This window comes from Engystomops pustulosus, chromosome 3 (genome assembly GCF_040894005.1).
Source record: "Engystomops pustulosus chromosome 3, aEngPut4.maternal, whole genome shotgun sequence".
In the NCBI taxonomy this organism is placed as follows: domain Eukaryota; kingdom Metazoa; phylum Chordata; class Amphibia; order Anura; family Leptodactylidae; genus Engystomops; species Engystomops pustulosus.
In genome coordinates this window covers 155,636,659-155,653,386 of record NC_092413.1, presented here as the reverse complement: position 1 = coordinate 155,653,386, position 16,728 = coordinate 155,636,659, and the positions used below count along the sequence as shown (strand labels likewise).

Below are 16,728 nucleotides of genomic sequence, written 5' to 3'. Positions count from 1 at the left end.
CTGTACTATGTGCTATGTCTTCACAGGCTGTTACACTGTGTAATAGCAAGTCCTAACCACCTGCACTGCTTATTCAGCACTTCCCCCTCCCTCTGCCTGTTGTAATCTCATGCCAACAGCACACAGAAGGAGAGGGGAGGCGCTCCTGCACATTTTAACAGCCTGTGAAGACATAGCACTTATGGCTTATTAACATAATTGTAAAAAGTGATTTGAAATGAAAGGAGGTCATGCATAACAAATATAAGAGGATTTAAAGGTCTCGGTACCTTGAGCTATGAGTATATGCCCCTGGTTTATCATACGTGATGATAAATTTCCTTTAAATACAAGCTAAGATGTCATCAATGGTGTAACAAGTGTTATGTTATTCACATTTTTCTGTTGTCTTAAACAAACATGTTGAAAGTGACATGGGAATTGCTAGAACTTACTGCTTCATGGTCTTTGAGGTAATTGCAGTTGGCAAGATTTACTTCAGTTTGTGTTTTTAAACACTCTGTTTCCTTAATAGTAAACTGAAAGAAGTAAGATTGTCCAAACACATACTGTAAAATAAGCAGAAAAGAAACATGAGCTCATGGGGAACAATGCAGGCCCAATTGGGGTTGTTCAGGATTGGCTTTGTTGTAATGACTTTCGGTATATTTACTGTTCAGCTTTCATCTCTTATTTTCTCATTACAGACATTTTCATTCACAGTATGGGTGAAACCCACTGCGAGCTTCAGAACGTGGGTCCTCACTCTGCACTTGTGACTTGTTTGGTTTACTTTTATGGGAGTTACAGAGAGCCATGCTTTTGGCATCATGTGAACTGGAACTACAGAACTAGAGATACAGGAAGTTAAAGACATAGAATGAGAGCAACAGATAAAGGTCCAGTTCCTGTTATTGTCTTTATCTGCTTGTATCTCTGGTACTGTAGCTCCCAGAGCAACAATCTGATTGTGGTTGGAAAGATGAAATTCTCTTCTTTAAAATTATGCTACATAGCCCAAAAGTGATGCCCCCTTCAGCCTTTCAGCGTGTCTCATCTCAAAAAGTAACTCAGTTTTTCTCATTTGCATATTCCAAACAGGCAAAATTTTACATTAAAGAGAGAATACCAGAAAGGAGATTTCATACCTCAACTAAGGGGGCTTTCTAGTGCTCCAAAATATACAATACTCCTTCCCATTATGAGATGTGTCATTGTAGACTAAGCACAAATATCCTGTCTCAATGATTGCAGTGTACACTATATTATCTGCTTTGTTTGCATGGCATTCTACTTCCTATCACATTTCATTGCATTACACTTCATAGTATAGGTAGATAGATAATGGCTAGTAACTGACCAATAAAGTTTTATGTGTATTGTTCATCATTATATAGATGATGACTAATGCATACCTCCCAACATTTGTGAAAGGGAAAGAGGGACAAAATGGCGGCACGCTACGCGTGCCGCGGCGATCCCCCTAAGCCACACCCCCAATCACTCCCTGGCCATGCCCTAAATTTTAGCCATATTATAATAATAAAAATCATCTCAATAAAAAAAAAATAATCATCCTCATTGGGATTTGAACCCAGAACCTGCAGTGTCCATGTACAATAATGTCACAGCACCCCAACCAACTGAGCTATAACCTCTGTGATTATCTAGGTGTAGAATTTTTGTAACTAAGAACTATGACTACTGTTACATTGTGACACAGATTTAATGCTTTGGTATATAGGGAGGGATCTTCTCAGAGATTATTGTAATTATTGAGACTATTATTATTATTATGGAGATTATTATTATTATTGAGATGATTATTATTATTTTTACTATTATTAATAATCGTCTCCATAATAATAAAAATAATAAAATTTATAATAATAATAATAGTCTCAATAATTACAATAATAATCTCTGAGAAGATTCCTCTCTATATATCAGGGCAGTAAGTCTGTGTCACAATGTGAAAACAACAGTGGCAGATAACACTTCTTAGTTACCAGAAATCCAGAGCTCTGTATCACTGGGCTTATAGCTCAGTTAGTTAAGCTGCTATCTACAGTGCAGAGGGTCCCAAGTTCAAATCTCAGCCTGGGCAAAACTTTACTTAATTTAATTACATAAAGAGCTTGTGTCTGGGGAAGCCCTGGAGACCATATACACTGGAGACAGACGCTGATCCGACCTGATGATGTGGTCCCTGCTCTCTCCCCTAAGCTGACACTTCTCTGAAAAGGATTCCCTGCCCGATGTCTGCTCTGGGGAACCCTAGGAGATGCAGTGACCATATATGGACAGATGGTGATCTGAAGCTGATCACGTGGTCCCTGCTCTCTGCTAAGCCTGACACTTCTCTGAAAAGGATTCCCTCCCGATGTCTGTAGAAGCCATTCTGTACTATCAGTTCTGGCTTTCAAAGTATTTACTATGCGGACACAGCGGGACCTGGGGGGAAAATCTGTGACAATCTCATAGCTGCCCGTGACACGGGGCAAAGGTAAGAAAAACGGGACTTTCCTTGCAAAATCGGGACGGTTGGGAGCTATGCTAATGAATTGTATCTCTTGTGTGGATTGTGTGAGTAGGGCCCTTTCCCTTATAGAAAATAAGGTGCTAGCAATGTGAGATTTTTTCTGTAGATGTACTTATGTAAAAGAATGCATATTATGGTGGTGCTATATATAAAAGATAAGATTTAAATAATCCGTACATTTCTGCATAGTACATAGTAAGAGCCAGTGTATTAAACTGTACACAGATCCCATCTTACCTGTGTTCTCACTCTTGCGATATTATCCACCTTGAAATGATGCGTCTGGTTGCTCTCTTTGTTAAACTGTTCAATTAGGCGATCAGCTTTTTCTTGAATTTTAGGGCTGATGTCCCTCACTAGAGCAGGACAGTCTGGACAAATCATATGAACTGCCCTGGCGGGAACTAATAATAATAGGGTCAGTAAAAGACTTTATTGATTAAACATAACTGCATCCCATTAAGGCATACTGTTTATACAATACCTTCTATCTCATGTTGCTCTTACCTGTACCAAGGGTGCAGTTGTAATTCACAAGTTTCAGAATTCTCCATGGCCTGGATATGAAAATGGTGGCTTTACAGTGGCCAAATACCTTTGGCAGAAAAATAAGTTCTAAGTAAGGAGAAATCAACTTGCTGCACAAACATTTCATGAACATGTGAAGTGTGTATAAGGCTGTACATTATTTTTGAAACAATGACCCCTGAGTGCCAAGTAAGTATATCAAAGGGATATAATCCCATGAATCTTTTGAGCAGAGCCAGTGGCGTAACTAGAAGCTGATGGGCCCCAGTGCAAAGTGTGTGCCAGGCCCCCGACTATAATGTATGGTTTATAGTAATAGTCTTCTCATATGGGAAAGTGACACTATAAGGGCCCCCTAAACCTCTTGGGCCCAGGTGAACCGCAACCTCTGCACCCCCTATAGTTACGCCCCTGAGCAGACCCCTTTCTTTTGTTTTCTCATTGATTTCCTTAATGCATGCTCTGAATGTAAAGTGATGTGAAGTTAGATCCTGAGACAAAACCAGCTGTGGAGACCAGACAGAAATTAGGCGTAATGAAAAGATTTTTTGGGGCTTGACCAGTTCACAGTGGTCAAAAAATTTATGAAATAAATGGGGTTCGTTTAAATTGATTAACTTGTAAAATATTGTAACTATGATAAAGACAATAATGGTTAGTCCACATGGGTTGCATTGTATGGTCTTGGTGGATATAAACTGCAAATTGCATCTGTGTACTCCCTCTACTTGTGCTCCTGGTGTCCCTGGTAGCTGCAGAGTCTTCTAGCACTTCAGATGATTTCCATATGACCAGGAGATATGCACATGAGTGCTTTTCAAAAGACATTGGTTAGAGTACTAATGGTAATACCCATTTATACAGACAATAAGATGTCTATGACCACATTGGGTGTTTTTTATAATATTATATGCCATATACTAGTCAGTGAATTTAACTTTTGAAAAGCGGATCACTATTAGTTACATGGCCCAATTGTAGGATCTGTAACAAATGATTCTCATGTTATTTCTATTACAATCAATTCATCTTCAATGTGAAATCAAGATAATACTTACCATTTCATGAAATGGAATATCAATGGAACAGTCTTTCCATGATTTTCCACTCACAACAGGGCATTCTGTTTCTATGACATCCAAATCCAAGTAGTAGATAAAAGCTCCTCGCAGTTTCACAGACTAAAATGTAAAAATAGGAAAATAAGCAAATACAACTATCCTGTAAATAATAAACATTTCTTCTTGACCAAACAACATTAAGTTATCATCATTCCAGGGAACTATGGAAAAATGTTGCTTTTGGCTTATACATTTCTATTTTAGATCTTTGAGTTTCTAATGGCATGTCTTTGGGTGTTAAACTGATATTTCTGTAACAATCTCTACTACTTCTAAAGAACTAGATTAAGGTAAAATAAATTGTTAGACCTAAGACATGCATGACTTGTATGATCAATTTTGCCCAACTATCCAAGTTCTGCTTCTGTCTATAGGCTGTCAATAGGCTGCTTTAAGGCTAGGGCTACACATGGGTAATGTTCATTTAAATTTCAGTCACAAAGATTTCTGCAGTGTTATGCAAAGCTGACATGTTGAAGATGTAACAAAGGAGATCATTCTATCATATAATCTCAATATATGCCATAACAATTGATAAAATCAATTATATACCATATATATTTGTGTATATGCCGAGTTTTTCAGAACAAAAAATTTGCTCAAATACCTCACCATGGCTTATACACGAGTCAATAAAAAAAAAATAAACTTACATACTCACCCTCCGGCTCCCCCGGTGCTCGGCACGGCTCCCGATCCTTGGTACGGCTCCTGGTGGCTCCTCTTCTTTCATCTCTATGCTGTATTAGCTGGCAGAGGCATTTTCATGCGATCTGCCGACTGGCGCACATCATGATGCAGCAGTGTCGCCACTGATGACGTCATAGTGTGCGCCGGCCAGCAGAGAGGAGCCGCATGGACCGGAACATCGGGGAGCTGCGCAGGGCATCAGGATTGCCCGAAGGTGAGTATGTAAGTTTTTTTTTTTATGTGCTCGGCGGGCTGGCTGTATACTACATGGGGCTGGCTGTATACTACTGGGGGCTGGCTGTATACTACTCGGGGCTGGTTGGCTGTATAATACTCGGGGCTGGCTGGCTGTATACTACTGGGGGCTGGCAGGCTATATACTACTGGGGGCTGGCCTGCTATATACCCTGTTTGCCCTAAAATAAGACATCCCCCCAAAATAAGACCTAGTACAATTTTGTTCAGGCTTAGAAATATAAGGCCTCCCCTGAAAATAAGACCTACTAGCAGCCATTGCAGCAGCTCCCTCCATGCCATTCATTCTTATTAGGAAATCTTTTAGATGCTGCAGAAGGTTGTGACATGGAGAAGAATTCATGGCATTAAATCACTGACAGTTGTGCTGCAAATGTGATACCAGCAGCTACCAGGATAAGAAGGGTCATTTATGGAAAGTGCTTTTACTAAACATGAGAGATTGGGGCCAATGATTCTAATAGAATTGGAGTCACAAGAAATACAGCATGAAATTCAGAGTTTGGAGAGTCATAAGGATGTTAGAGAAGTTGATTTTTTGTTCAACAATAATTGTAAATTTTTGTTCATGGAAAAATAAGACATCCCCTGAAAATAAGACCTAGTGCCTCTTTAGGAGTAAAATTTAATATAAGACACTGTCTTATTTTTGGTGAAACAGGGTAGTACTGGGGGCTGGCTATTTACTACTGGGGGCAGGCAGGCTATATAATACTGAGGGCTGTCTGTCTGTATTCTACTGGGGGATGGCAGGCTATATACTACTGGGGGCTGGCAGGCTATATACTGTTGGGGGCTGGCTATATACTACTGGGGGCTGGCTGTATACTACTGGGGGCTGGCTGGCTATATACTACTGGGGGCTGGCTATATATTACAGGGGCTGGCAGGCTATATACTACAGGGGCTGTAAGGCTATATACTACAGGGGATGGCTGGCTATATACTACTGGGGGCTGGCTAGCTATATACTACTGGGGGCTGGCAGGCTGTATACTACTGGGGGCTGGCTATATACTACTGGGGTTGGCCGGCTATATAGTACAGGGGGCTTGCAGGCTATATACTACAGGGGGCTGGCAGACTATATACTACAGGGGGCTGGCAAGCTATATACTACAGGGGCTGTAACCTCAGGGAGCTGCGCTGGGCATCAGGACCGCCCGAATGTGAGTATGTAAGTGGGATGGCTGTATGCGGTAGGCTGGCTGTATACTACAGGGGGCTGGCTGTATACTACATGGGGCTGGCTGCATACTACTGGGGCATGGTTGGCTGTATACTTTTGGGGGCTGGTTGGCTGTATAATACTGGGGGCTGGCTGGTTGTATACTACATGGGGCTGGCTGCCTGCATACTACTGTGGGGCTGGCAGTTTGTATACTACTAGGGGCTGGCAGGCTATATACTACTGGGGGCTGGCTGGCTATGTAGTACCGGGGGCTTGCTATATACTACTGGAGGCTGGCAGGCTATATACTACAGGGGCTTGCAGGCTATATACTACTGGGGGCTGTCAGGCTGTATACTACTAGGGGATGGCTGGCTATATACTACTGGGGGCTGTCAGGCTGTATACTACTGGGGGATGGCTGGCTATATACTACTGGGGGCTGGCTATATACTACAGGGGGCTGGCTATATACTACAGGGGGCTGTCTGTCTATATACTACAGGGGCTGGCAGGCTATATACTACAGGGGGCTTGCAGGCTATCTACTACAGGGTTGGCAGGCTATATACTACTTGGGCTGGCAGGCTATATACTACAGGGGGCTGGCAGGCTATATACTACAGGGAGCTGGCAGGCTATATACTGAGGGGGCAGTGACCAATGCATTTCCCACCCTAAAATTAGGGGTCTCGGCTTATACTCAGGTCAGCTTATATTTGAGTATATACGGTATGTATCTACTTAATAGTGTAATATTTATTCATTAATATTATTAATTATTTGCCATGCATTTCAATGTCCCTATCTCTATGAGGTGAAACAATACAATGAAATCATCATTAAGGAAGGTCACTTACCTCCTGCTGAAAAACGGATTCAACTCGAACTGGTCTCAACACAAAGCCCTCATTTCTTTCTTTATTAATGAGGTCCACTGCCAGATCTGTTTGTATCTGTGTTGCATTGCAGTCTAAAGGGATTATATTTGGAAATGGAGGGCTTGTGGCAGTACACACCGTAACCAATAAGGCTACTACAAGTATCCGCTCCATATTGATCAAGCACTGCAAATTAAATGCTTGGCCTGATATAGCATTAATGCTGAATGTCTTCTATTATATAGCCTTTTAATACAGACCCTTGCTTTTTCCTTGACCTTACTATTGGCAAACTACAAATAAAAGGTAAATGATTATGAGGCTGTTTGATTTCCAAATACTCACTATGCAGAATGGGTCATTGTCCACCTCATTATCTATTGTAAACTGACTTGCTCAACTGAATGACTTTTATCTTAACAGGTCAATAAGGTAGAAATCAGAATGTTGTACTAAAAATTAGGCAAAGGTGCATTTTATGTACAAATGAATTCTTATCACATATATCATTTATTAAAAAATACATTATTTGTATATACACATATTAACAATTAATTTTTTATCATAGGAACAGAAAAACCCGGAGCAGACTAGGGATACTTCTCATATCTTATGGATTCCAACTGAGTTATACAGATCGCTTCTAACTATAGGAGGCTTGGCTGGTTTTCCATTATGTTTTCCATTATTTTGCCAAACACAATAACACAGCTGTTAAGGTGGTTTTCATCCATCAGGCATTTTTTGTATATGCACCTCTTGGATTGCAACTATTTGCAAGGTGACTTTTGACTCTTGACTCTTGGACTTTTGACTCTTGACTCTTGGATTGCAACTATTTGCAAGGTGACTTTCAAATTAACTCTTTCATGGCTGCCCGGTACCGGGACGAGAGCACAAAACCAAGACACACCAGTCTCTTAGTAAATGTAGAATCTCCAATCTTTATTAGCGCTCAGCTGCATATATCAAATACAGAATCATCACAATAGGGGGCATGACAAGGAAATAGAATACTGTAATGCTATTGGCCTTAATGAATTTACCAGGGCAATCCTCAAAAAGGTTAATAAATTGTGCACTGTATTGTCAGAGACCTTTCTCACAGATATGTTTATATTATCCCAGCTACAGAATTTACTGAGAATGACTCACACTCAAATCACATAACTGAGCTTCTATAGTTCACAGGCTGGTTCTCCAACAGGCAGCATCATCCTCCACTCAGGGCACTTCTCCTTTGGTGGTTCTTACCCTTCCAATTCCCCAACCACATAGTGAAGGACAAATGGTCCACTCCAGAGTTTCTCTTGAGTTCCCTGGACAGTCCTCAAATCTTTTAAAGAGCTTGGATCCATACGGGGTGATGTCATCTGGGATGTACATGCAACATCTTACAGACACTATACAGGCTTTCAGTAGTCTAGTGACAGGAGTAGTAATGCCCGAGGAAAACCACTGGCGGTTTATGAGCACTAGCATGGCCATTTCGGATATGTGTGTGTGTCCGTGGGCTTCTTGACTTACTGTCGGGTACCGGGCTCCAGGCGGGCACACCCTCTCTCACAGCATCCAGGTCCCATCGGCATCTGGGCTCTAGCTTTCCTCCACACCTTCTCTTCTGATGACACTCGGGCCACCAGGGACTGGAACACCTGTGGATCAAACTTTTAAACTCAGAACTCACAGTTGAGACTTCAGGACAGTCTCTGGGTTCCATCTGTGCAGCTGCCTTCGCCACCCTGTCAGCCACATGCTTGCCCTGTCGGCCACACACTGTGCAAGTCATGTGGGGTTTGCACAGTAACTCAGTGATCTAGAATCAACTCACTGGTCTTGCTAAGCAGATTGCTAGCTGCAGCTACTGACGCACGAGAGGCTCCCCCCATGACTGGCCAAACTGCAGCGCCTCAAACAGAAGTCAGGTACACTTAAATGAAGTGTTGGTGTTTGGTCAAAAAAGAAAACAAATTTGGAGCCCCCCCCCCATCTCCATTTTTTTACGCTACAAACTCCCAAAAGCATTTACCAGAGATATTGCAACACTTTTCATAGTAATTTTTCTGTAATGGTTAGGATCAAATAAGTTTTACCTGGACAATAATAAACCAACCAACTTCCCACTCCAAGAATTCTCTAAGCAAAGATCTGGAATTGGTGAAAACCTTCACCTCAGCCGGCTTGTATGTAAGATATCTGTCAAGACTCACCAGTTTTTTCTACAACTATTATCCTCAACCAACCTTTATGGCTGCCAACAGAGTAGAGTCATGGGCAATTAACTGCAGGGACTTGAAAAAATAATAAAATGTTCTAAGATGGCCGCCGCTGAAGGATGGTAGGGCGTGTCATCCTCTCTAACCACCAGGTACAGGGGTGGAGTCTAAGAGGGTGCTGGTCTGGATCCTAGGCGCCATTTTTTTTTCCTTTTTCCAGGGAGGAAAATATAATAAAAGCTCTTTTTTTCTCAAATTCTCTCCACAGAGAGACCTTACACAATCCATTCAGCCACTGAAACAGAAGTGACTGTCAAGGCAGACAATAAAGTAGACCTACTCCGAGCCCTAATTGTAAATTGCAAGGTGACTTTCAAATTAACTCTTTCATGGCAGCCCAGTATCGGGACAAGAGCACAAAACCAAGACACACCTATACAATCTCCAATCTTTATCAGCACTCAGCTGCATATATCAAATACAGAATCATCAGCATTGGGGGGCGTGCCAATGAGATAGAATACTGCAATGCTATTGTCCATAATGAATTCACCAGTGGGGGGTGGGCTTCATAAAATATGGAGGGGAGTGGGGCCTTAATGCATTGTGGATGGGAGGGAGGGGGGTGGCCCTACTAAAATATGGAGAGTAGGAGGGACCTTAATAAAATATGGAGGGGAGAGGGGCCTTAATAAAAAATGTAGGGTTAGGGGGGGCTTATTAAATATGGAGGGGAGGGGGGGCCTTAATAAAATATGGAAGGGGGGAGATGGCAATCTGTTTGGGGTGGGGGCTTTAATAGAATATGAAGGGGGGGGTGGTAGCGTGCATGTGGGGGCCTTAATAAAATCTGGAGGGGGGATGGTAGTGTGCATGGAATTGTTTTAGCCATTATACTGTAAGTAACTGTGGTATTTTTAGGGACACATTGAGGGGGATCTGCTTCCCAGAGCTGAACACATCTGACAGAAAATTCTGCAACCATGCTTTACGATGATTCTGAACGTGAAGGAGAAGACATGACACCTGTGAGGTACTAGATCCTACTTCTTCCTGTTTCAGATCAGTGTTCCCTGACTAACCTTCTAGTGTGAGACAGCTCTCAGAGTATGTACTGTTATATCTATAGGGTCAGAGAGACAGGTGTGACTTGTCTATGTGGTGCGGGACGCCAGAGTAGGGTTGATGTCATCAGTTCCTTTAAAGGTTGTAAGCATTTCCTTATTGGAAGGTTGGTGCAGTGCAACCACTTACATCCCTAACCACAGCCCAGCCACCAGCAGAAAGCCCGGGACACCAGGGGTAACTCTTATACTATCCCTAACATTAATGCCCTGAGGTAACATAACCACTGCAGCCCCTGTACACAAACCAAGAGACGAGCTCTAGCAAAGAGGGAGGGAGAAAGGGATTAGCATATCCTCTGCTTCACTGCCCCCGCTAGTGCTTACAAATTTCCTCATCCCATAATATTTATATGTAGTAGTAGGTGGGCCCCCAAAATCAATTTCACTGGTTAGCCCCAGATACCCCAGTCCGACCCTGGTGCTAGGGTTTGACTCAGATATTAAAGTGAACACTTGGAATTAGCTGCTGTTTGCATTAGGGAATGGGTGCAATAGAGTCCAATTTAAAAGTTGCACATTCCCTTCTCTAAAGCGGACTCTGATTAGATCCCTTCATTTTTAAACCTTTTTATGCTGGTCCATTTTTTATAAAAAAATTTCCAAAGTAACTAAATACAAGGATAAATATCGCTAAATGGAAAAGAATTATCATGCACGTAACACTATAGTTAACACTCTGTTATGTATGTGAATTACACAGATGTGTATATGCGAGATGGTGCAGGATTTCAGGCAAAAAAAACTGAAGGTCATGAGGCCCTTACCACCACACTTCATCCCAATAGTGGAAATGGTCTTGACCCACACGGCATTAATAAGCATGTAAACATATGAAAAATGAAGAAGGGGGGGACAGAGGGAGGGAATGCAGAGGCAAGGAGGGGGGTGGGGGACACACAGTTTGGCAAGAGGATTGACCATAAGACCCCTCTGTTAACTGAATAAATTGTTGTAATCCGGGGTATCCTTAACAAAGGAACCAGGGCTGCTATGGGCTAACAAACTTTTCGGTTGTCTTGTTCACCTCCGCAGCGAGCTCCTCTATACGACATATGTGGCTCATATCTTGTACCCAGAGGGCAAACGGAGGGTTGAGGGAGAACCTCCAAAAACGGGGGATAACCATGCAGGCTGCCCTTAAGAAAAAGTGCAGGATTCCCTTTTTGTGATCGATATGTGCCTGGGAGCATGGACCATAGACCTATTTTAGGAGTAATGACAACAGCACGTCTTGTAACTGCAGCATAGGTGCTGGAGACTCTATCCAAAAAGGACTTGATCTTATCACACTCCCACCATATGTGAAGCCTCCATCCAGCAGATTCTCCGCAGCGCCAGAAGATGTCCAGGATCTGGTTCATTTTTCAATTTTTTTTGTCTTGTTCATGTGTTATACTACGTGTTGTTATGTGCATATATCCGTGTAGTCTTAAATTGCTTTTGTGGAATTTTTTAGTTGGTCAAAATATCTAATGGTTTTGTGACTGTCCTTTTACAGGAAGGCAGACCACCTTCATAACCCTTCCGGACGTTATAAAACAAAAATCACATTGACTTTTCTTGTAAAGACAATTAAAAATATATTCAATTCACTTCAATGCACTACTCTGTTTGTAGTGGAAATGCTTGGCTATAAGACGTAAAAGCATTGGGCAAGTTGCCCTAAAACAAAATGACGTGGCATGATTGATCACATGATCGTGACCCGGGTTTACTGCTTTGTAATGAATGAGATGACTAAAGTATGCGCCGGAATGATGCAAGCGCCAAAAAATGGCGCATGCGCCTAAAAGATGGCGCATGCGCAAAAAATGGCACAGCTTGCTCTGGTGGTGGTGGTTTAATACAATGTGGGGTATATGATTGGTGGATGGCTCCCTGATGTCATAGGGCACACAAGCGCCCTTTGTATTTCTGAAAGCCGAGGGTGATAATAATACTGTCACCAAGTAACTAGAGGTAAATAATGGGGTTATAACACATGGCCATTTACTGATATTTTGTGATACACTAATGGATGTTGTTCACTGTGTTATATTTATGGATGTATTGTTATGTAATTTTTTTGTAAAGATGTACCTGATATGATCACATGACTTATGATGTTGTCCATATACCCTCACTGGCCACTTTATTAGGTACACCATGCTAGGAACGGGTTGGACCCCCCTTCAGAACCGCCTCAATTCTTCGTGGCATAGATTCAACAAGGTGCTGGAAGCATTCCTCAGAGATTTTGGTCCATATTGACATGATGGCATCACACAGTTGCCCCTGTTTTTGTCGGCTGCACATCCATGATGCGAATCTCCCGTTCCACCACATCCCAAAGATGCTCTATTGGATTGAGATCTGTTGACTGTGGAGGCCATTTGAGTACAGTGAACTCATTGTCATGTTCAAGAAACCAGTCTGAGATGATTCCAGCTTTATGACACGGCGCATTATCCTGCTGAAAGTAGCCATCAGATGTTAGGTACATTGTGGTCATAAAGGGATGGAAATGGTCAGCAACAATACTCAGGTAGGCTGTGGCGTTGCAACGATGCTCAATTGGTACCAAGGGGCCCAAAGAGTGCCAAGAAAATATTCCCCACACCATGACACCACCACAACCAGCCTGAACCGTTGATACAAGGCAGGATGGATCCATGCTTTCATGTTGTTGACGCCATATTCTGACCCTACCATCCGAATGTCGCAGCAGAAATCGAGACTCATCAGACCAGGCAATGTTTTTCCAATCTTCTACTGTCCAATTTTGATGAGCTTGTGCAAATTGTAGCCTCAGTTACCTGTTCTTAGCTGAAAGTAGTGGCACCCGGTGTGGTCTTCTGCTGCTGTAGCCCATCTGCCTCAAAGTTCGACATACTGTGTGTTCAGAGATGCTCTTCTGCCTACCTTGGTTGTAACGGGGGCGATTTGAGTCACTGTTGCCTTTCTATCAGCTCGAACCAGTCTGCCCATTCTCCTCTGACCTCTGGCATCAACAAGGCATTTCCGCCCACAGAACTGCCGCTCACTGGATGTGTTTTCTTTTTCGGACCATTCTCTGTAAACCCTAGAGATGGTTGTGTGTGAAAATCCCAGTAGATCAGCAGTTTCTGAAATACTCAGACCAGCCCTTCTGGCACCAACAACCATGCCACGTTCAAAGGCACTCAAATCACCTTTCTTCCCCATACTGATGCTCGGTTTGAACTGCAGGAGATTGTCTTGACCATGTCTACATGCCTAAATGCACTGAGTTGCCGCCATGTGATTGGCTGATTAGAAATTAAGTGTTAACGAGCAGTTGGACAGGTGTACCTAAAAAAGTGGCCGGTGAGTGTATATGGAGTGTTGGATTTATCACATTGCTTGAAAAAGAATCCTGAACAGGATGTGGATTATTATTGTCTGGTATGTTAACACCAGTATTTTTGGGATCTGCACCCACAGTTTTTTCATGCGTTTTGGTGCTGCTGGACTTCTAATGTTTTTCAATTCACTTCTGGGCACAAGTTCATAAGAAGGATGCCAAGGGGTTAGAAAGGTATAAAAATGAGTCACAGATCTTATACAGCCTGCACCCTTCTTCCCGCTCTCACTATCTAACATCCCGAACCCCTTATGTCCCCTCTTCCTCACACTGCCTTCACCAAAAGTTTCCCTCCTATTCACAATGCCTAAGCCTCGACATCTCTCTTCTATTCATACAGCCCACCCAACCCCAGTTCCTAAGTTCCTACTTTCTTGCAAAGCTTCCACCCCCATGTACCCTCCTTATTACACAACCTGAATGCCCATGTACAGAGACGTAATGATCTCAGCCGCAAGGTGTGCGACCACAACCGGGCCCACATCAAGACAAGGCATGGACAATCAATTCTATGTGTGTCATTAAGAGGGTTGTCCACTTTCAGCAAATAATTGATATTGTTTGTGTTAAGAAAATCTATACAACTTTCCAATATACTTTCTGTATCAATTTCTCAAGGTTGTTTAGATCTCTGCTTGCTGTAAGTCTATGAAACGCGTCACAGGAAATTGTACATGATCACATGATATGACACAGGTACACAGCTAGTTGGTCTCAACCGGCTCTGATTACTCTCTGTCATACTCTCTGTGTAACATCATATGACCATGGACAGAGCTCTATCCACTGAAAGTAAACTATGACGCTTAACTATAAACTAACAGCAAGCAGAGATCTATAAATCAGTGAGGAATTGATACAGAAAGTACGTTGGAAAGCCGTAAAACTCTTCATTACACAAAAAATATCAATTATTTGCTGAAAGTGGACAGCCCCTTTCGTCGGGTTTCCTGAATTTTTCCGTTTTGCGCCGAATTCCGCCGGGATTTTGGAGCACGTGATCGGATTGTGGTGCATCGGCGCTGGCTTTCACGCGACAGAAATCGGGGGTGTGGCTGTCGGACAACGCGACAGATTTGTGAAAAACCACAGAATTTAAAAAACGAAAAATGTCGCAAGATCAAGCACTTACATGCACCGAGAAGAAGCAGGTGAACTCTGGCAGACCTCGGCGCAGCAGCGACACCTGGAGTATATCGGGCGCACGGACCTTAGTGAATCCTGGCAGAACCCGAATTCTCGCCAGAGAATGCGCTGCTGGATCGCGACTGGACCAGGTAAGTAAATGAGCCCCATAGAATTGATTCAGCTACACTGGCAGAGACAGTGGGGCACATTTACTAAGGCTTCGCGGACCACATTTCCGCCGGGTTTCCCGACTATTTCCGTTTTGCACCACATTTAACAGGGGTTTTTGTTGCACATGATCGGATTTTTGCACAATCGTGCCTACTTTCATGTGACAAAATCGAGGGCCTTGGCCGTCAGACAACCCAACTGATTCGGACTAAGCGGGGGATTTAAAATTCAAATTGTGTCGCAGGACATGCACTTACATACACCGGGAAAAAGAAGGTGAACTCCGGCGGACCTGATCGGGGAAGTGACACATGCAGGAAATTGGAGCCACAATCTTAGTGACTTCATCCTCGTTGGACAACGCACCTCGGGGATCACGCAGGGTCCGGGTAAGTAAATGTGCCCCAGTGTTCTTGGGCAGAGCGTAGGTACGTGTCTCTGCCTGCTGCTTTAATGGCGAAAAGAAGACTAGAGAGGTAAGTTTTTTTTAATTTGCTGCTACTCGACTGATTTATACACTAAGTGATATCTATATCTGCCTTAGGGCAGCCCTGGTGTGCAATAAATTTTGGCACTATGTAGTAATGTACAGTTTATCCCCAGCTTTATCATGGTGTATTCATTACTGCAACATATTATTATTGTACCAGTATGTATTGTGTCACATACGAAAGTTACTGAGAGTCAGCTCACCTGGACATCAAGATTTGTGCAGAGTCCTGAAGGTGGTTTGCAGTGGATAACCCGGGTCATGGGCAGGTAACGTTAAATATGAAAAGGAAAGAACTCCAGCTCTCGCTTTTGGTAAAAATACTTATCTTCCAGCTTTACCTCTCAATTTAAAAAGCAGATACATGATAGGCAGAAACATCAGGAAAAATAGGAAACAGAGTTCAAGACCACTGCTAGCCTACGCGTTTCGAAAGAAATATCTTAGTCATGGCTTAGTGTACTTTACACCTGGCAGACATTTAAAAGACCCACCTATAGGAACACGTGAGATCCATACCCAATCAACTTGGATCATCGGGTTATCACAATATTACCAATATATACAGGTGATATTAGGAACAACACATACGATAATGCGCATGAATACGACTTAACATATCTAATAAAAACCAATCACATCTTGTTTTCTGTTTAAACCACGTGGGATACAAGTTTTCAAAGAAAAAATTCAAAAAGTTTCTCTATTTAAGAGTTTTCTTTTGTGATTGCCTCCTCAATTTGGTTTTAATACTCAATAGCACAAACTGTAAGTGAGCTGGTATCATTATTGTATATTGCGAAAATGTTTTGAAACTGCCAAAATATTGACTGAATTTTGATTTATAATATCCGATAAATGTCGCCTAATTCTTGTCTTTAGGGAGTTAGTGGAATTAAATAAACCACATATGTTGTGTTACAATTGATATATTATTTGATATTAAATTGCTGACTTGTAACAAATGATGTAAAAGTTTTGGTTGGAACAACATATTTGCAACACTTACAAGTATTGTGTCCACATTTAAATGAACTTATAGTGCTAAGCCAAGTATGGTTTCGGATT

General features: G+C 42.3%; 1 protein-coding gene across 1 annotated transcript in view; it reads right to left on the bottom strand.

The window, feature by feature from the left end:
• Positions 1 to 16,728, bottom strand: part of LOC140122880 (uncharacterized) — a 34,839-nt gene that overhangs the window by 2,381 nt on the left and 15,730 nt on the right. The window contains exons 8-14 of the mRNA XM_072144125.1: positions 9,378 to 9,418; positions 8,422 to 8,540; positions 7,147 to 7,401; positions 4,108 to 4,230; positions 3,029 to 3,116; positions 2,759 to 2,925; positions 435 to 548 (exon numbers count right to left, since the gene is read on the bottom strand). Coding sequence (XP_072000226.1) covers positions 435 to 548; positions 2,759 to 2,925; positions 3,029 to 3,116; positions 4,108 to 4,230; positions 7,147 to 7,401; positions 8,422 to 8,540; positions 9,378 to 9,418 — 907 coding nt within the window. The remainder of the gene's footprint in view (positions 1 to 434; positions 549 to 2,758; positions 2,926 to 3,028; positions 3,117 to 4,107; positions 4,231 to 7,146; positions 7,402 to 8,421; positions 8,541 to 9,377; positions 9,419 to 16,728) is intronic.